Raw genomic sequence first — 20,354 nt, 5'->3', positions numbered from 1 at the left:
TCGCGTTTTAAAAGGATACGTCAAATTCATTGTGCAGTCACCATATTATTTATGCATTAATATGTTGCTAGGACGAAGCAGACAACTAATGAGAGCCGTTATCCAGTTCGGAACCGGGTTACAAGAGCAGACGTTCCACTTTTTGATCAATATATTCGTGTCCTGTGTCGGCAACACTCCCAAACTAGCAATTAGTCATTAGTGAATAGTGTGACAAAATCTAGAAATCCGAAAGCGCTTATCATAAGCGTCTTCCTCATAATGCTCCGGTAACTCAGTCTTTGGCATGACAAACCGGTTGGTAGTTACAGACGATGTTTCAATAAGGACCCCTGTGATGAATGGCTTCCAGACGCCCTGGCGGCCTTCAGGAGTCAACTAGACGTAGAAGGGATTTCACAAGTACCTTAGCGCTAACGTGTGACTGCGTCGGATTGCCAGCTGACTCAAGGCCGTTGTGCGTACGTGAGTCCGATGTGATAAGAGGCCTATGATTTTGTGTTCTCGGTTTTCGGGGTGGGGTGGTATGATGGTCATGTCTGAAGGGATAACAAAAGTTCTTCACAGAGTTTTGATGTGCATGAGCCTGAGTCTTGAAATGTGGGTATTTCACTTTATCTCCCCACCATTATTTTCGTCCGTTATTTTTGGCCGGCTCCACTTGGTTATTGACGTCCAAGACTGGCTAGCTTGTTTGCTCTACCCAGCAGGGCCAACATCATATCTGGTAGTTGAAGTGCAGCATGCATACTGTAGTGTCGCAGGATAGACATGAACTTCACGGCTCCAGGAAGTGTTCGGGTTAGTAGTCTAGCTCTATCCTTTCGGTGACTTTGCGAAACCAAATCTTATCTGAGGCCAGGATGCCAAAACAGGGATAACAAAATGCCCCACTTCAACTCACCATGAGTTTACCGCGCTAAAGTAGGTTCCTTGCTCTCAGAGACTCCTCTGATTGGATCGCGACGACCTTGGTCCTTGTTTTGCATGATTCCCAACCTTCTCGCGTCTCGTATTCATCCCTTGAGTTACTTGCTTACATGTAGCCGCAACGTACTGGGCATGAGAATGGACATCGCCGGATCGTCAAGCTAGCATCAGCATTCTCGGACGAATAACTTTTCACGTTAACTTTGACGTCATGTGAGCGGGTTGCTTCTCGCATTGAGTCTAGTATTTTTGAGTTAATGAAGTTAGACAGGGGACCAGGAGGCTTCAATACACAAATACTCGAAATCATGCAGCATCTTGATGCTCGATGTTGAACACCGCTTCCTGAATTGGTATAAGAATAATTGAATGTTTCAACGAAAGAATTCACAGGTTCGCCCTTCGCTTGTAAGACGGTGTAACAGACATGACTGGAACTGGACGTCAAAGGATGTATAATGAATATTGAGATCAATATGGTATGCTTTCAACGCTTTCATACAACATAAATGTCGTCGGCCCCTTCATGCGTTAGGACTCTCATGATGTCAGAAACATCAGTCTGAGCATGGGCGGGTTGGGAGAATTGCCAGTCAAGAACCGCTACAGCATCACGTTTATTATTCCATTTCATAGCAGTACAGCTTCAACATGGAGCTTACCCCAACAGCATTTGTTCCGAAGCCGATTCGTATTGTCGTCATAGGTGCTGGGTAATTGTACCCCCATTTTGAATTTGTATTAGCAATTAACCGTTGTAGGATATCGGGTATCCAGTTCTTGAAGGACGTAACCTCGCGATTGCCAAACGTCAACATCACCGTTTATGACAAGAACAGTCAAGAAGGAGGAACTTGGGCTGAGAACAGATATCCTGGGTGAGAATTTCCTTCACCCATAACTGACCATGGGCAACTGCTGAAATTTACAAGGTGTGCATGCGACATCCCATCCCACGCCTACCAGTACAGCTGGAACCCCAACCCCCGTTGGAGCCGCCTGTATGCCGAGGCGGCTGAAATCTTGGACTATCTCAAATCAACGGTGACCAAGTTCGATCTCAGACGATATATTCAATTCGGTACAACATGCACCGGGGCAAACTGGGATGAGAAGAACTCTGAATGGAACGTTTCTCTGCAAAGCAACGGGAATACTAATAATGAAGTCTCGGTCAAGTGCGATGTTTTTGTCGTTGCTGTAGGAAGGCTGAATAACTGGAAGCTACCAGACATAGATGGTCTTGATACGTTCCAGGGGCGTGTGATACACACAGCCAACTGGCCCCAAGGCCTAGACTATCATGGCAAAGATGTAGCTGTAATAGGAAATGGGGCCAGTTCAACCCAATGTTTAGCTAGCTTACGCAAAGGTAAGAAATTTGGATGGAAAATCCCAAATGTTGACTAACAGCTTTAGACGCGAGATCCATCAGTAACTTTGTTCGTGGATCAACATGGCTGGTTCCGCATGTATTTTCTAGCAATGGAGAACCGCAGGTCAATTGTCAGCATAACCTACCCTACACACAAGCCCGAACCACTGACAGGCGGACAGATTCCCACGATACAATCAAGAAATTCGAAACCGACCCCGATTCGTACCTTCAATTCCGCCTAAAAATCGAGAAAAAGCTGGCCTATAGCTTCAGAGGTCTCTGGGCCAACTCGAGCGCTGCTAGAGAATTCACTCAAAATGCAAAGCAGCACATGGCCAATAAAATTAACGACCGACAGACTTTGAAGGCCCTTCTTCCTACTAAGTATAAAGCTGGTTGTCGTCGCTTCACACCTGCCGATAAATATTTGGAGGCTCTAGACCAGTCAAATGTAGAGCTCGTTTCAACCCCAATCAAGCAGGTGGAGGGAAATGCTATCATCACGACTGACAACAAACGGCGAACATATGACATAATCGTCTGTGGCACAGGCTTTGAGCCATACGCACCGAGGTTTCCGATCAAAGGGAGCGGAACAGCTAACTTGTCAGAGCTATGGTCAACGGATGGGGGCTATGAGAGTTACTTGGCAGCAACAGTCGCTGGTTTCCCCAACTTTTTCGGTACGTGAACTCACTCATGAGATCATCCCAAAAGAAAAAAAAAGCTAAGGTCATCTTTCAAGTGTTTAATCCACCTATCTGTCCTGTTAATGGTTCAGCGTACCCTGGGATTGAGCGTACGAGTGACTACATCATCAGAGTCATCGACAGGCTACAGAAGGATCGCTTAAGGTCAGTCTGTGTCAAAAAATCAGCCCAGGACGCCTTCAACCGCTGGGTTCAATCACGCATGCCAGAGATGGTATGGTCGGAGCCATGCTCATCGTGGTGTAAGTCGACCTCTGTTATCTAGCATTCACATTGCCAGGACCTAATTATTATGTTACAGATAAGTCCAACGAAAAGGTAATTGTTCCATGGCCAGGAACAATACTTCACTACTACGCCGCAACTGAAATAGTGCGATGGGAGGACTACGATCTCAAGTTTGAAGAGGATGACCAAAAGTTTGCAAGTTTCGGGAATGGTATTACAGTAGAAGGATTCACTCCGCAAAGTATACCTTGGCTTTAATGTAATTAAAGTATTGAAACACCATCCTATATCGTTCCATCGTTATTCAAGGTTTCTATATTTACACGAAAAAAGACTGTTGTGTGTCTTGGTCAGGCTATTACCCCTCATTCAGCTCGTCCTTGAAAGGGATTACATGATGAACTGTGTCAATATTTCACTGTTTGTTTACATCATTGCAGATGTGGTCGCTCGATTGCCGAAGCTACGGAGATGAGTGACCATTCATTTGGAAAGCACTATCGGCTTATATATCCACACCACAACACTAGCAAGCTTTCAGTATTAAACCTTCTCTGCCCAGTAGACTGGGCGCTTCCGCGAATTTTGCAGAGCATGACCAGCACAACGTTTTGGCCAAGCCACTCCACCCCTGGAATATTCACATCATGGTTGGGTGTTCGGTCCCATTCTATGCCATTGGACTCCCATGTATTCCCATGGTGGTTTTATACATCCAGGACTTCTTCGACCATTATCCAGCCACTTCCTTGAGGCTCGTCTGACCAAGATATAGGCAGGAGTTCTAAGTTTAGAATATAGGCGTAGACCTCTCCTTTTATGTATGAAGTAATATATACATTGTTTTGTGTGTAGGATGGTTGTCAATGTTGTTTTGGGCTTTATAAGCCTCAAGGGTCCTGTAATGCACACTCCGCCTTTCTTGGGATTTTGTAGGGCGATAAAAATGCCGGTGCTTCAGGAACTGCCAGTCCATACAAGCCATCAATTAGGATTGGAGGACTCTACAACCTGTCATTAGTTAGCTGTACCACCATTCTATCTCAGAGCGACCCGGATCAAGACTTCCATAGATTTCTATGAATATCTTATGGCTGACGTCTATATCACCGCCTCGACAGCCTTCGCATCGGTCTAAGATAGTACCTTGAGCAGTATTGCCGTTAGATCCTTTCATGGTGATAGTTCGACCACACAAGGGGTTGTTGTTAGTGTTATTGTCAATCATGGATGCATCATATACATCTCCAGAGATTGCTACGATGCTGCCAGTTTCGTCTTGCCCACTCGAATTCTGACCGCAGGCGCCCATACCAACATCATAAAAAGTAATGTTGCCAGATTTCACATCGCCGTAGGGACTCGCAGCCCCAGTCTTTAGCTCAGACTTTTGCTCCAGCTGGGAATAAGCAGGTGTGGAGGGTGAGGGATAAGGTGAGTAAACACCAGGATCAGGAACTTGTTCGTTCTCGGTTGTAGACCCAGCAGAGGGGATGGGGGGATAGCTATCGACGACAGGGGCATTGCTTGGGACTGGACTAGGAGTTTCTGCTTGAGCAGAGGCAATCTTGGGTGTCTCAATCACAGTGGGATTGGCGGCGGGTATAGAGGGGTTGGTCGCCTTGGATGCGTACCCGCAATTGCTTGACCACTCAATCTCAATTATACCCTGTGGCTGGACAGCAGCAACTGTGGTAAGAAAAGCAGGAACAAGAGTAAGAATCTTCATGATTTGTGTATCCGTTCGTTTCGATTACTTTTTGTAGTTCAACGGTGGATAAAGAGTGGAGATAGATCTGTGGACCACACTGTAGAGAAGCTCGTAGCAAGGAGGATTCATAAGTGGCAAGATGCAATAAATACACAAGGAGAGGTAAAGCTTTAATAATAGAACCTCGCGCTTCTAAAAGGATACCTTTTAGCAGAAAAGTCAGTCGATAATACCGTTGTGTGTGGAAAAGTCTAGTGTAAAGTATTTAAGGTTCAAGGTGAGAAAACAGACAGCTAAAGAATAGGAATACCGTTTTTCATAATAACTGGAGATTTCCCAAATGGAAGGACTATACATAGAGCGCTACAAAGGTTTTAGCACGATCGCCGTGAGAACGGTCAAGTCGCAATAGGGTTCTTTACCCTTACCAACACCGACCGGTCATCAGCGAACAGCTGGTCAAGCTGTTTGAGTCACTGTAGGCTAAGCTAGCATAGTGACGAAAACCTCAGTAAGAAAACCAAATGGCCGAGAACGCGAAGAGCGCTATATGGAAATCCTCAGGATAGCCGCAGTGGTAGAATTGCGCAGCGATCGCGGAAGAAGAACCGCCTAATTGTAGTAAATATCGAGCCAAGCTGCAAATACCTTTTTTTTTGAAGGTCAGGATGCTAGAAATAAACTTCTGTTGAACAAATCATACATGCTATAAATAAAACCATGTATCCCTGATGCACCGTATCGTAGTCAAGTCTCAGAGCGTGATATACAGGACATGTTCGCAATGATGGTTTGAAACCTTGTTTTTACTCATACGTCCAGACAAAAACGTAACTTTTGACTAATGGGATGAGAAAGCTCAACGAAAATGTAAGAGATACGAAAGGCTGGATGTGTATATTCTGACATTGCGTTAGTCATATTAATCCACCTTAGTTTTGGTCACTTGTGCCATCCATTACCAGTTATTCGGCCTATTCGGGCAGATTGGTGTGCTTACTGTTGTACTGTGAAAAAATCGGCTTCTGGTGGGTCAGTTATTAATATGTGGAGTAATCGGTAATGGTTCATCAAAGAGGCTCCCCTGCTCTCAATCTCCAAGGTGGGTCATCTATGTATCTTAACGGGTATTATTTCTCTACTGACGTTCCACCCTACAAGAGCGTCATTTCCCGCCGTAGCTACGTTCGACGAGCTTGTACAGATGACAGCAAGAAAAGCGAACGCAGAAAAGCAAACAAAAACTGCTTTGTACATGTACCGTAAGCAGTCAAGGGACTTTAGCTAGGTTCAATGAAGGGCACACTTAAGGTATCGAGCTCTGCATTTGAGCATTTGCACCAGCGCCTTCTTATCCAAAACATAACTGAAAGAGTTTCGCAATCTTTACTCAAAGCCGACGATGTGGCTTCACTCGACTGGCGTTGTAAGCCACATACTAGGTGTGGAGTTGTGGTGGTTCCGAATGATGACACGTAGTCGCGTCCTAAGTCTAGTATTGGAGTCTGCAAAGCAGTGAAATGGTTAGCAGATGCTGACGTGCTTGTGAACATTGGGTTTTCTCCAAAGGCATCCCTAGCCGAAGATAAGATCCACGATGTGAGGGATAATCGCCATTTTCTTCCATTATTTCTCATTTGTTACTGTGCCCAAGTGGGTCTGGATGCTATTGAGCTTGTAATGAGTGGCTTGTTGGAACTGCAGCTTAGCTGCAACGGCGAAAGCCTGCCTCCCGGGCTTGAGGTCCTAACCCATAGATCAAACCTATTTCAGCCTACTACAAGAACAGGAAAAGGCCTTTCTTTGACTTTTATAACATGTAGCGCTACAGAAGATAGATTTGCATTTCTCATGAGCGATAAATACTTTTCATATCCAGCCAGAAGTCGATGAGGGCCAATATGGAAGCCCTGCCACTCGAATCAACATCTTCACTATCGCTGAAACCCGGCAGCGACGTCCAGCTGGTAACTGTCGGCGATGAGTTCTCTCGAGAAGTTGTTACAAATAGTCTCGTCTCTGGGTCCCTCATCCGAAGAGTGACTGCAATAACATATCTATGCGGCATGAACATCACCAGTAGCGCATCTAACGGTCTTATAGTCATTGGCCTTCCTCGACTCACAAAGGATCTCGAACTACTTCCATCTCTTGCTTTCTGGCCATCTTCAGTTCAAGGACTGACCACTGCATCAACTTTGCTCCTCACGGGCGCTATCGCTGATGTTTTAGGACCGCGACCGGTGAATCTGTCGGGATGCATATTGAATTGTATCTTCATACTTACTTGTGGACTGGTCAAGAATGGGGAGCAACTTGTTGTCTTACGAGCCTTTCAGGGCATTGCCACGGCGTTACATCTGTCTAGTTCCGTGGCCCTTGTGACCCAAGTGCAGCCTCAGGGTCGAGAACGCAACGTAGCCTTTGCGTGCCTAGGATTAAGCCAGCTGTTAGGTTTCTCATCTAGCCTCGTTGTGGGCGGCATATTGATCGACACTCTTGGATGGCGATCAGGATGGTATTTCTGTGGAGGCCTTACCCTGCTACTATTCGCCATCGGATGGTGGGCATTGCCAAGAGCCGCACGACCCGGCTCGTTACGAATCACGATACGAAATCTGAAAAAGAAAGTCGACTGGGTTGGCGCATTACTTGCATCGACATCCATAAGTCTACTTACATACTTTTTGGGGTTCGTTGACGCACATACCTCTCGATTGATGTACTAGCTAATTCCAAAACAGCATCATCAGCACAGGTATAGATCAAGTTCGATCCCCCCTGGCCCTTGTGCCCTTGAGTCTCAGCATGGTAGCGACTGCCTTATTTGTATACTGGATGCACTCTCGGGTCAAAAGAAACCGGGTGGCCCTGATTCCAAATGGGCTTTGGAAGAATCTGTCTTTTACCAGCATCTGCATCACTGTTGCATTATCCTTTGCTGTGTTAAACTCTCTGGATCTCGTGACGAGTCTTTAGTAGGTAGAGAGCGAGTGCCAGCCGAAAAGCCCCTTCCGCTAACGAACATCCTAGTTTCCAAGAAATCGAGCATCTCTCGGCTCTTGAAGCGGCTATTCGCATGCTTCCAAGCACCGTGGTTGGCCTCGCTCTCAATATCACAACGGGTCTTGTGGTCCATAAGATCCGCGCAAATAGGCTCGTCGCTTTCGCGTCGCTCATTTCTGCTGGCTCTCCCCTTCTTATGGCTGTCATCCAGCCGGACTGGCCTTACTGGAAGTGCGCTTTCCCCGCACAGATCCTGATGCCTTTCTCTATCGATGTTCTTTTCACAATCGGTCTGATAATCATCACGGAAGTTTTTACTGAGGAACAACATGCAGTCGCTGGTGCTGTTTTCAACACGGCTGCGCAACTCGGTAACACGATGGGACTGGCTCTCATGCAAGTCATCTCAACCTGGGTCACAAAACAACAGGAGACAGCGAAATCCTTTACAAAAGCCCTCATGGAGGGTTACAGAGCGACCTTCTGGGCTATGTTAGCTTTCTTGCTGGTCTGTAGCATTGTCGGAGCGATCGGACTTCGACGGGCAGGCAAAGTTGGGTCAAGGCATTGTTAAGGAGATGACACTGGTGACTGTAGGTCAGAGTTCAGAAAGTAGTGGACTTGTGCGCATACAATCAGGTGTATTGCCACACACCGAATTATGAGTGGCCAGTATTTTAATTAATTGTGACTACACAATCTAGTGAGCCGCCATCCCAATGGCTTGGGCGATCTCGGTACTCTTCTACCTGCTGTCGCTAGAATGTATAATCATGAAAGCGTCCAGCTACTTAACCTAGAGCTCCCATCCTGTTCGCAAATGCCGTCTTGGGGCTTCAGGTTGCTGCAGCCTGTCCGGTATTGGGTAATTATATGTTGAGATGTACATACCTTCCTTGAGAGATAGATGGTGACTCCTGTGAAAGAAATTGCATTGCTTCCGGAGGGAGATCCAAAGTAGGTCAAACGAAGTCTGCCACTTCCCCACCGCGAATTTGAGCAGATTGTACACAATTTGTGGCCTACATTTTGTTATTCTTGGTAAATTGGATCTCTGTCATAACCAAGTTAACGTAGACAGCTCAGACTGAAAAGGCAAGGATGGGGGATGGTCATACGAAGACCAGCTCCATGTGCCTTGACATCTTGCTAATCCCTTTACACACTTACCAAGCAAGCCCCGCTCCATTCTATTCGTTTTTGTCATATCTCACGTACTAGAACCTTGTCCGACTTTCTGAAACCTGCCCTGCCAGTGTCTACTCTACGGCCCTCGTGTAAAGCCTTTGGAGCCTATCACACGGTTGAAAGAGTCTCAGGGAGTTCTTGGACTCAAAGGAGGCCCTTCTGAAGAACAAATAGCAATTACATATCAGGAGCAAGTCCATTAAGCAAACAACAAGACCAGGTTAGATTCAGATCAGCGTAGCCATACAGAAGTTGCCGTCGAAAATTGCTAGACTGCTAATTTCACTTGACATTCACTGAAAGTTAATGCATGCAAGAATTCTCTTATTTCACCTTTCTTTTTCAAAGAAACTAAGAAGGATCAAATGTGACAAAGTATGTATTAGGCTACCGGACATGATAGCAGAGTATATCTGTGTGTGGGTGGCAAAAGAGGATCGACCGATGCTTTGTCATGCTCTTCTATCCCTTGGTTTGAGGTTAAAGTATTTATTGATAATTGATTTTGCCATTTCCCATTAATCCACAAGGCATGGCACTATCGACGTACTTAACCTTTTGGCTACCGGAATGAATTTGAATGTAATGATACCTTTGTTTGCCAAGTTGAATACAGATTTGAGCCATCATGACTCACATATCGCTATCAGGGCATGATATGATGTTGGCAGTAAATGTATGTAAGCCTTTGTTCTTTGCATTCATGTGACTACTCAAGACCAAGAGGTCCGGGCGTAATTCCAAATATAGAGTACTTATACAGAGCTTACCACGTTACTATCCTTTTTAGCGTTCCTTAGACGCGCCACATCTCCACGAGGCCGGGATTGGTATTTTCAGTATTTCCAGTAAGGTATTGTATCACAACATAGCTGACGCTTCTATGGCTGTGACCTCCGTCAACTGAGATCGTGTAGCTGTATTGTTGCTCCAGTTTTCACAAGTGTGCTATAATTAGTATGGATAATCTCAACGAAACAACTCCAAAATATTTGCATTTGAATCAATAAATAGGTCTACTCGCTTCAAATTGAATGCCATTCTCACTCTACACAAGCCTGTTGAGAACTCACTCCATATCAACATGTCGTCAAACTCCATGGCTGACCTGGTCGGTGAATATGTAAGAGTGGCCCAAAAATATCATGGAAAGGCCATCTCTGTCCTCCGAAAACAGCTCGAATATTCGGAGACTAACACACGCACACGAGAAGATGTCACTCAAATCGTTGAAATGCTGGAAAAGTGCACAATTCAGAAACCGCTCACTGCTAGAGAAGTGCTTCGATTAAGACCTAGCGGCAGCTTGAGTAAGAAACTTGTGGTTTGCTCAGAGGACGATGCACGCAAGATATTCGATAAAGGGCCCCCATGTTTTCCAGTCCTTGTGGTCGAGTCAAGTACTCAGCAACATATCTCCATAGATTGGTTCTTAGGCATTCTCGAAACTCGAGCAAGTCTTGATGTCCACGACTTTGGCAAAAACATCAAGAAGAAAGGCCGAGTTGCCGTGAGAGTGCCTTCGAGTTCTGCCATAGATATGTTCAAAAGCCGGCAGGAGATGCAACGAAAAGGAAGCCAAATTTACCCATTAAACTTCCTCAACCTCAACGGGATTAAGGACAATGCTGTCCCAGGATTCTTGGCGAATCGCAAAGACTTCAAGATACTAGAGCTCTCACGTGAAGAAAACGGTAAAAGGGAGTATCGCACAGAATCCACGGACCTGGACGAATCAACTTCTTTTCACTTACTAGCCAGCCAAGGGGCGGTGCATCTCCCGCATGTCGATCATCACTATGTATATACAACAATCTTCAACGAGGAAGGGCACAAGCTGTGGCTCATGTGGCCAGGTTTGGGGATTGACGGTCTCCAGACATGGAGGGAGACGGGCCAAGTCCCCGATGGTGGCATTCCTGTTTATATCGCACCTGGGTATACTCTCATCCAGCCACCTGGTACATTGCACGCGCCGATCACAGTCTCAGACTGTTTGATGACAGGGACAATGCATTGGCATAGTTCCCAACTTCATAATATACTAAGATATACCAAGGCAGAAATCGAAGATCCAGAGATTACAAATGAGTCCTTTTCGCGCCAATTTATTGAAAAGATGACAATAATTCTAGCTCTATGGAGAAGAGGATCGAAAGCCTATACGTGGCCGCCAGATGAACATCTTAACGAATGCCTAGAAATCCTGGAGGTGAGCAAGCGATATGTGCAATTGATGAAAGGGCGATGAGGCAGTGCTAACGAAAGTTTAGTGGCTCAAGGACGGCTGCGATTGTGATCAAACCGCTTCAAAATGCAAAACGTGCCGATGTGCAAGCGAAAAACGCCCGTGTGATGAAAGATGTCACTATGGTGATTACACACGCTGTAACAACCCAAATTGATTAGAATATCCGAAGGATCATATGGCGGATGATTGCGGCGAAACAGTACACCCAGAACTTCAAGATCTTTCAAATATTGGAGATCTAGACTCAGATTAATTGAATTTGTGGCCAATACCACGTACCGCCTTATTTCCGTGCCTTTTTAAGTCGACTTTGACCTTGTGCTAAGTTTTGTGATCGAAAATATACTGTAATGACAAAAGATCAGCCCAGAAAAATCACCATAAAATTAAAAGATGGTACTCTGATCATATCAAGGTAGATACTCTCCAAGTCGTAGCGCTATCATGCGTTAGGTGGGAAACATAGAATGCAAGCCAAGGGGATTTTGAAACTAAGCTTCAGGGATAACAAACAGGTCTAGAACAGATGGCTGCATCACCGTACGTGTTGGATGCACTACACAGGTCTAGATGATGGATTGAATACCATACAATACTGATTACTACGCCCCGCGGCTCAGTTTTGCCGAAAGAGCGCTCATCATTAATGCGCTTACTTTCCAACTTGCCAACTTGCTACATAATCGTTGCCACCATCTTCTCGAGTACATGCTGTGACACACTCACAATGCCGAACTGTTGTCCACATTTGGACTAGGCAGAAACAGTGTCTTCACTATTGAGCACTTTTTCTTTTCACATCACCCTTGGAATCTTACGTCTTCCTGCAAAGCGTGAAACAAAAACGCCGGAGGCTACTAGAATGAGTGCTAGGTGCTGGCGATCGGACGCAACTTGGTAGATGCCCAAGAAGCATTTGTCAAGTACTGATTGAGACTGTCGGTCGTGGCTTATTTTGTTATGCGATGTAGAAGTGTGATGATAGAAAACGTTGGAATCCGCCAGAAAATAGTACCTCTTTTTCCTGGTCTCCACGATTAAATAAAGTCTCGAAGTGTCATAACATAAACAGAACAAGGGGTGAGGGTAAAGAATTTCTGCTTGACTGCGGATATCGTCGGCGGTTGAGGGAATAATCAGTGGAAGATCCACCTCGGCTACATCGGGAGTTCACAGCTAAAATAAGACCTAAGCTATGGGGCTAGTCGCCATACGAGATCGTTTCATCGCACCACTGATTTGGGTATTCTACCATCCCCGCTTTGAGCATATTTATGCATATTAACTGATTTACCTTTATTTTGCCCGACATTTGGGTTGCTGTAGTCAACAGAGTCTCACTATTGAAGAGAAAACCCTCGGACGCGAACTCATATCAGACAATCACAGTGTTACTGGTAATGTAGGCAGACATCGATTGGGTGGCATCACTTCACGGCTTCTAGACAAGACCCTAGCTACTAGGCAGATGCGTCGACGTACCAAAGCAATACCAAATTAACACTGGAGAGCTGTGTGACCCGATCTCAAGACTAACAACTCCACGTAATCAACATCAAGTGAGAGGTGTAATAAGTAATAATGAGCAACTGACGTGAGATATCTATATCATGGGACGAAGGGACTCAATTGCCATAGGAAAGCGACCCAACAGAGGCAAATGGTGTAGGGGGCGGCGGGGATTGGAATAACTCCAAACCACCTCAATCTATTAATCCGTCAACACGGCATCTCAGCCGTGTTTGTAATTTACGGTATTTAGATGATAGAATAGCTTTTTTACAGTAAGCATTGGTAGTCATGCAGTGCGTCCGAAGATGCAACAGTGAGAACTAAAATCACGTATGCCATTGCCTTGACTATACGACCCAGCTTTGCTCCAAACGACGCCATTCTGGCCGCTACACTACATATAGGATTTATTATCCTCTCAGGGGCCCCAAACTTTCTTTCAATTACCGAGAACAAGGCGTAGTCCTTGACACTAGACCACCCACCTTCACTTAGATCAAGCTACGAAGCGGTCCCAAAGCCATAGTATCGATCGCATATAGCGTCATTGGGTGGAAGTCTGGGCATCCGAGGCAGGCTCTGGCTTCCCATCCAGCAGTTACTGTACGGCGTAATCGGGGGAGTAGGGTAGTCATGAACATGCTGGACATTGTGTCCCTTTTGGGAAGTACTGTAGATATTCCCCATGTATCTGTTAATGGTCTTGGCCCTGGGGGTAGCAGGGCCAGTAGCTCGATGGGCAATGGCATTTTGCTCCGCTGTAAAGCGGGCCAGCCTCTGGGACACTCCGGAATACCCGGCTGTCGAGTACTTGCGGACGAGTGTAGGAGAAGGACTCTGACAGTGACGCAATAGAGCGATCCACGTAGCATTTTCCATCCGGTCCCAATCCTCCTCGTTCTTAACTTCGGCGCGGCCGAGGATCACCCGCGCAAGGTCCAGAGATGATCGGGCCATAACCGTCGGCCGGGTGGAGACGAAATCGCGATGGTACAACGCAATCTCACAGAGATATGCAGCCATGTGTGTAACCACTTGATCGTCACCCTCCTCTAGCACGATTAGCTGCGAAAAGAAGTCGACGGTGGGGTAGCCAATGACCCAATCGAGGGTCTCTAGGACATGCCACTCCATCTGGGTGAACAAGCCAGCATTATAGAGTCCACAGCAGATGTCCTCGAGTTGATGAATCTGGGGAATGCGGCCCTTTTCGTCACCATACTTGGCAGCGATGAGTAGCGCTGCGCATCCAGCCAATTGATAGTATTTTCCTAACAAAATTCTCTTGGTGCAGTACCGGTCGATGAGGTTCACAGTGAGGAAGAGAGTCTCGGGTAGTAGGTCAAAGGCGGCGTGGGCCTCGACGAGGAAATTTATCAAGTACCGCCGCTTGAACCAATCGATCTCGGGCTGCTCATCGATCAGTGAAGCAACCGGTAGAGTCTCATTCTAAATGTTGTTAGCCCACGCAATGTGATGTGCGTCGATGTTGCAACATGCCTCCATCTGTCGCATATGCTGCATGATATCCTCCAGGTATTCATCGCCTGCTAATCGTGAAAGCTCATCGCCAGTCAGCTCTTGCCGTTGACGAGACATCATTTGTGCTACTTCTTGGGCTGTAATTCTGTGCTGATGATCATCGAACTCCACAAAGTAGGAGCTATTGAGTTGAGAGTATGACATCTTTGGGATATAACAGGGAACTGGCAGATGAAAGCGGTTCAAACTTGTTGAAGATATACGTGGTTTAAGGGTCAATGCCGGACCAATCCGTTCAAGATATGTGACTCCTTAGATTTTTTGTTGGAATACGAGAGCCCGATGTCGATTATTTCGCAGTGTCGTCATATGGCACTTTTCTCTCCAAAGATGCCGAATATTGTCAAGACTAAGTCATAAGAGTTAGTCCCTAATTTATAGTGTATCCTCATCTAGATTGATAGGAACAGAAAGCCGGCTAAGAATAGATCCAATGAAATGTCGTGACCTCGGCGGCCCAAGGGAGCAGGAATCATCGCCAGGGAGCGACCCGGATATCTCTATTTTAAGTACTTGGGCTAGCGGGAATTGGGCTTGTTCAACTTTCGTTTCTTGAGTGATACATCAAGACTTGACGTACAGTCAGATTTCGTAGAATCGGTTGTGATTCCTTGACCGAGACCGCAGCCATTAGAGGCGTAGTGCGCTCGGGCGTGGAGAGGCTTCCCATTGCATGTTCTATTGATGGCACAGTATCACTTGGGGCCATGGACAAATAAAGTATACATAGTACTTACCGTGAAGGAGTGCACTCCAGCGAAGAGTTGTAAGGAGGGACAAGCAATTGGGCGACGTAGACTTGCTGTTGGTCTCCTTGTGCCAATGTTCGGCGTCAGTTGGGTTATGCGTCGAGGACGTGCAGTGGGATTACTTGTCAAGGTTAAGAAGGGATATTAACAAATGATAGAAGAAGAAAAAGGGGCAAGAATGGCACCTCGAAAACTGGTCCACGGACCCACTGCGCGGTATCCAGGCAGAAGTATTGGAATCAATATTGCAGTTCGTCTTTTCTACTACAAAAGCCCTGGGAGTCATCATAGATCAGTTTGTGTTACTTAAAATGTGGCTGTTTTCCATGATCTCTTGCGTAGTCAGTCCGCGCCACTTTAAGAAGTGGCCCCGGATCCAGAGTGCATGCTGCGGAAAACAGCAGCCCTGTGAAAAAGTAACGTACACCACAAAGAGTGCCAGCTGGCAAAACGGAACAAATATCTTCCTCGATTGGCTTCCGTCGTTGGGAAATGCCGACAGGTACGCTCCTGTACTTCCAGCCGTGCTAAGGCTACAGAAAGATATTCTGCCGATTCGCCGACCAGAACCAGGGAGTCTTCCAATTCTAAGATATCAGTAAGATGGTTTCTGGCTAGTGGGCGTACTTGTTTCAATACTCGGCTCCTGTAGCGTCTAATTACGTGAAAGTAAAGTGGAATGATAAGTACCTCGAATGTGCTATTCGCAGCGCGATGAAATTAGCAGCGGACCAGGGTATTCAGACGTCACAGGGTATAAGTCACTTTTCTAAAATGAGACCGCGAATGGGAATGCTGATCTGAATACTGCTCCGTCACATCATGGAGGGCATGAAAAGAGACATCTTAGCCCCTTCACCATGATGTCCCGAGTGGTATTTGAAGATTACCCATTCCGGCACTGACAATCGAATGCGCAGTTGGAAATACAAATATTGTGTTCCCAAACTCGCCGTGTAGCCTATAACGACGGTTCAAGATCATGCCCAATCTCAACGGCTAGTATTTGAAAGTTGTTATTGTAGAGATGTTGCTGATTGTACATAGGCACGTTGATAGAAGATCTGGACAGCCTTCTTGACCTGGTTGCGAGAATTTCAGATTACGACGAGCCTCAAGTCCTCAAAATTCTCGAGCGCCTTGACTCATTCGACTACAGGAAGCAGTCTAAGTCTCAACCGAGAGGCCCAGTAGCTTGTGCACTGTGGAACAGACCGGATTGCCAACGACGCCGGCGACTAGAGCTCAAGGGTCTATCCTCCGTAAGAATTGCTAAGAGCCTTGGCCGGCAGCGTTACTGCAAGGCAAGTCGCGTACTATACCGGTGCTCATGTTGCACAAATACATACCTTAAATGGGGCACCGCCGTTGATCACTGGCAGACCAAACACAATGGCCCAGTAATCATGTTTTGCATGTCGTGCGGCCATCAATTGTCAGCTGCCAAAGCGAAGAAGCACCAAGCTATTTGTGGATGGAAAATCATGGACGTAGTTGCAACTCAACCTACTCAGGTTTGGCTCTACTTCCTTCAACAATTGCTGAGTTTGAACCGCCAGGAAATTTGTAATTTGATAGGAGCATACCGCCTACGTGATCCGCCCCGCCATTATGACACAAGAAGTATCCCATCCCCGATTCCATTCCCGGTCTGTTGCGTCCTAATCTTTAGAAAGGTCTCAGTATGTATTTGTTCCAACACGTGAGGCGAGCTCATAAACTTCCAGAGCCTTCTGGAGGCGTATCACGGCAACAGTCGCTTGACAAGTTGCGAGACAGAGAGTTGTATGGTTTGGTTCCAGACGGAGCCTCAGCTGCAAAAGGGGGCTTATTTGAAATGATTAACGCGATAATAACAGGCAAGTCGTTGAAAGATCGAAAACTTCTCGTGTGGGATCCTGACCTATTTGATGATGCCCATCAAGAACTTTACCGGTTGCAGCATAACACAGGAGAATTCAAATGGGTGAGACTAGAAGCCGAACAGGGCTTTATGTCATTGAAGTGCGTCTTTCCTGATCGAACGACACAGACGTGTGCTAAAATTTACAGTGATCAACGTGCCCCAGTGCCTCACTTTCCCTCGACCACGTCAATATGCGCTGAGTTGGAAGGAATCTCCACAATTAGTAAACGTGATAGCCACACGATACACGAGCCAGAGAGTGAAGACTCAAGCGATGTAAGTTCGATAGCGGGCAGTGACACTGAACATCCCTATGGCGCCGGCTATGCGTGGCGCGGTGCTCGACGTGCTCGACGAGCTTTCAAGACTAAGCCTAGTCGCTATAGAGTAGGCCTCTAGTTAGCATTACAAACTCTACCGTTCTATTCGCACCTTCAAATTGTATTGCAAAGGAAAAGGTTGCCTTCCCCACGGCAAGAAACTTAGTGAAACCAGGGTTGAGTCAAGAAAGTAAAGCCCATATAGGCAAAAGGTTATATTAGCACGTGGTTTGGTTTCTTACACTTTTTACAAATGTTCTAGAAGCCCTCCATGGCGGTGTTACAAGTCTGTAGATATGATATAAATACGTTTTCACATGCACTTGAGCTACATCTCTGATCAATATCCATAAACTTTTGCGCCGCCTTCTGGGATTTTGTTTAGCATAAGGGAGTATCGTTGTTTCTTAGGAATGCATTTCGATCGGGATACAATAGGCTCGTAGACTTGTGACTTAGCATATGGTCTTATTGGTGTAGATAAGACTACCGACTTTAACCAGATGATAACATTGTCGTTACATGACTTACTGAAATACTGAACAAGATCTTATAGTTTTAGTTAGCATCTAGGTTATGTGACTATGACATCGACGAGTACGACGGGCCTAAGCTTCATCTTGGCGCTTCCCTGGACCCTTTGTTCTGTGATTCTTCTCTTCCATCTACTTCGAGCCAATGGGCGATGACGCGATGCTCTCTTGTCGTCAGCCAACGGCACCATGGAATGTTTTCTTGATGCAGGTTGTGGCGTCATTTCAGAGAAGCAAGGCTGGCAGCCGTTACCTTTAGCAGTACATTGCTATTGTCACTTTTGGTGGACCGCATTGTCTAATAATAGAACTCGTTTGCGGCAATTTGTAGTGATACCCATCCATCTTGAAACAATCCTTGGCTTGTTTTTATAAACTACCACGGGGTCCTCTCCTAATCAATATAGCCCTTGCACACTAGCGTACCCTTCTGTACTACTCTGATGGCGGCGTTTGGAGCCAGATCAGTGCACAGGCGAACCCTCAATAGTCGGCCGTTGTGCCACTCTCGTTTATTGTAAGATCTAAAAGTCTTTAGCTAAGTGGCGCATGACTGTTTCAAGGCTCATAAGGTCATATTCAATATTTTCAAGCATAGCACCTTTTGTGAGAGACTTTGCTTATGTTTAGAAACTTGAACCTAAAATGGAAAAGGTCCTTATATTAGCCTGTGTGATTACGGACTCTGATATATCCGGTTGTCAAAACACACGGTCCATTTTCCCGTTAATCCTCTTCATCTGTATTGTCCAGGAATAGGATTACTAGTGAAATCAGCAGCCGGTCTTTAGCCACCACCATACAAATAAAAGGAAGCAGACACGTGGGAATGTATCTAACTACATAACCAGGCTATATGAAGCCAAGGTACTAATGGGCAGCTATATGAGACTTTGTGTTCTACATACACTATGCACGATTACAAAGGTACAATATTCAAACTGGTTGGCAGGTTCAATATTCAGGGCGGAGTCATGAAGCAGGCATTCGCAACAAATGTCTTATGTGAAAACGGTCTTCAACCATTTAACGACAAAAAGCATCGGGAAAAAGAGATTGGCATCCTTGTCAGTTCTGACGCAGAATATAACAAGCCTAGCCATTTCGTTGAACCTGTTCGTGACTCAGGCGGCCGGCTAGTTAAGAAGAAATGGATTGAGGATCTTCACATCAAGAATGAATGGTTTGACCCATGTGGCGATTACTTGTGGGAGAAATTAGTTTGTGTGGATGACAAAGATACCAGGGATGACGATAAGACGTATTTGGACAACGAGTGGCAGGATGATGACTATGAGGAGAGCGATGACGATGATGATGAGTCTGACGATGATGAATCTGGCGTTGATGAGTCTGACGACGATGAGCCTGAGGGTTATGAGTACGAAGATGATGAAGAGTCTGAGGATGAAGCGTATTGGAAGAAAGCGTATAAGCATGAGTCTGAAGATGAAGAGTCTGAGGATGAAGCGCATTGGAAGAAAGCGTATAAAGGCGGTTGGTATGAGACTTGTAATAGGAAGCGGTATAATGATAGCCGCCGGCTTCGGAGTCAAGCCCTAGTTCATCTGGCAGCTCCACTGACTTAAGCGGCGGTAATCCAGAAGACACCGACAAGCCCGATACGAGAAAAGCGCCAATAGGACTACAGTAACACTTTGCAAGGGGTTTATGGGAAGTTTTAGAACCATCGTGATAGGACCAGGTAGCTCAGCCAGTTGACTCGGGTGATTGGATAACAAGAACAATAAAGCCACTTTAGACAAGAACAACTTCTACAGAGGTATTCACCAAGAAAATAGCAAATAAAATGTTGAAATTCTACTTGAACCCAGTGTATTTCGAAGTCAAGGGGGCAGGACCGCGGCGCCTGGCTTATCATCTGGAAATAACCTATCCCGACAACGAGTTGAACAAATAGCAGGATATACAACTAACCTTACTCGATGCTAAACAGGCCGCCAATTACTCAAGGCTAGCAAGCAGTTTTGGCATAATTAATTCCCGGACCAATAGCAAATAGTGGTGAGCAAGGAACATCTGTGACCAAGATACAAAGGTTCTTTCCACCGAGGTTTCCGTCCTCGGGAACGCTATATACGATGCCTCTTGAAATAACGCCCCCAGCCCTGTCCCAAGTGTCTGCGGCCAGCCTCCAAAAGATGGAGAATAATCTTCACAGTTTATACATTCATTGAAGCCATTACGAGCATGGGACAAGATTCTAGTTTCAAGAGATGAGAATTTCCAGGACATTTATCATTTATGATAGCCTCTGATTGGCAAAACTTTCTTTTCTTTTTTCTGCGCGCAGTCATCTAAACTCCATTTGCATGACCGGCCGACGTATTACTGGACCTAAGAAGCTGATCTCTGCACATCTGTTTCTC

At 45.9% G+C, this 20,354-nt stretch overlaps 7 protein-coding genes across 7 annotated transcripts; 5 read left to right on the top strand and 2 right to left on the bottom strand.

Annotated features, from left to right (window-relative positions):
* Positions 1-1,863: 1,863 nt before the first annotated feature.
* On the top strand, positions 1,864-3,504 carry BKA55DRAFT_514296 (uncharacterized protein; the record flags this gene model as incomplete). Its single annotated transcript, XM_046187959.1, has 5 exons — positions 1,864-2,302; positions 2,344-2,436; positions 2,488-2,991; positions 3,054-3,274; positions 3,325-3,504. Coding segments are annotated over 5 exons (1,437 nt in total), but the record flags the coding sequence as incomplete, so codon positions are not given.
* A 475-nt stretch (positions 3,505-3,979) lies between these two features.
* Positions 3,980-4,975, bottom strand: BKA55DRAFT_595233 (uncharacterized protein; the record flags this gene model as incomplete). The annotated part of the gene is made up of 3 exons (XM_046195770.1): positions 3,980-4,006; positions 4,056-4,060; positions 4,393-4,975. 3 exons carry the CDS (start codon positions 4,973-4,975, stop codon positions 3,980-3,982), a joined length of 615 nt encoding a protein of 204 aa, XP_046048256.1.
* A 1,883-nt stretch (positions 4,976-6,858) lies between these two features.
* BKA55DRAFT_540900 (major facilitator superfamily domain-containing protein) lies at positions 6,859-8,537 on the top strand (the record flags this gene model as incomplete). Its single annotated transcript, XM_046190315.1, has 3 exons — positions 6,859-7,649; positions 7,702-7,935; positions 7,991-8,537. 3 exons carry the CDS (start codon positions 6,859-6,861, stop codon positions 8,535-8,537), a joined length of 1,572 nt encoding a protein of 523 aa, XP_046048255.1.
* Positions 8,538-10,235: 1,698 nt separating this feature from the next.
* BKA55DRAFT_691797 (uncharacterized protein) lies at positions 10,236-11,402 on the top strand (the record flags this gene model as incomplete). The annotated part of the gene is made up of 1 exon (XM_046199674.1): positions 10,236-11,402. The coding sequence occupies one exon, from the start codon at positions 10,236-10,238 to the stop codon at positions 11,400-11,402; it is 1,167 nt and encodes a 388-aa protein (XP_046048254.1).
* A 2,013-nt stretch (positions 11,403-13,415) lies between these two features.
* Positions 13,416-14,600, bottom strand: BKA55DRAFT_540898 (cyclin-like protein; the record flags this gene model as incomplete). Its single annotated transcript, XM_046190314.1, has 2 exons — positions 13,416-14,363; positions 14,526-14,600. The coding sequence occupies 2 exons, from the start codon at positions 14,598-14,600 to the stop codon at positions 13,416-13,418; spliced, it is 1,023 nt and encodes a 340-aa protein (XP_046048253.1).
* Positions 14,601-15,516: 916 nt separating this feature from the next.
* On the top strand, positions 15,517-17,510 carry BKA55DRAFT_540897 (uncharacterized protein; the record flags this gene model as incomplete). The annotated part of the gene is made up of 5 exons (XM_046190313.1): positions 15,517-15,707; positions 15,916-15,959; positions 16,253-16,887; positions 16,935-17,209; positions 17,258-17,510. 5 exons carry the CDS (start codon positions 15,517-15,519, stop codon positions 17,508-17,510), a joined length of 1,398 nt encoding a protein of 465 aa, XP_046048252.1.
* Positions 17,511-18,875: 1,365 nt separating this feature from the next.
* On the top strand, positions 18,876-19,553 carry BKA55DRAFT_595229 (uncharacterized protein; the record flags this gene model as incomplete). Its single annotated transcript, XM_046195769.1, has 2 exons — positions 18,876-19,079; positions 19,179-19,553. The coding sequence occupies 2 exons, from the start codon at positions 18,876-18,878 to the stop codon at positions 19,551-19,553; spliced, it is 579 nt and encodes a 192-aa protein (XP_046048251.1).
* Between the last annotated feature and the right edge of the window lie 801 nt (positions 19,554-20,354).

Source organism: Fusarium redolens (genome assembly GCF_020744475.1).
Source record: "Fusarium redolens strain MPI-CAGE-AT-0023 chromosome Unknown BKA55scaffold_10, whole genome shotgun sequence".
In the NCBI taxonomy this organism is placed as follows: Eukaryota; Fungi; Ascomycota; class Sordariomycetes; order Hypocreales; family Nectriaceae; genus Fusarium; species Fusarium redolens.
This window is presented reverse-complemented; position numbering and strand designations above follow the sequence as displayed.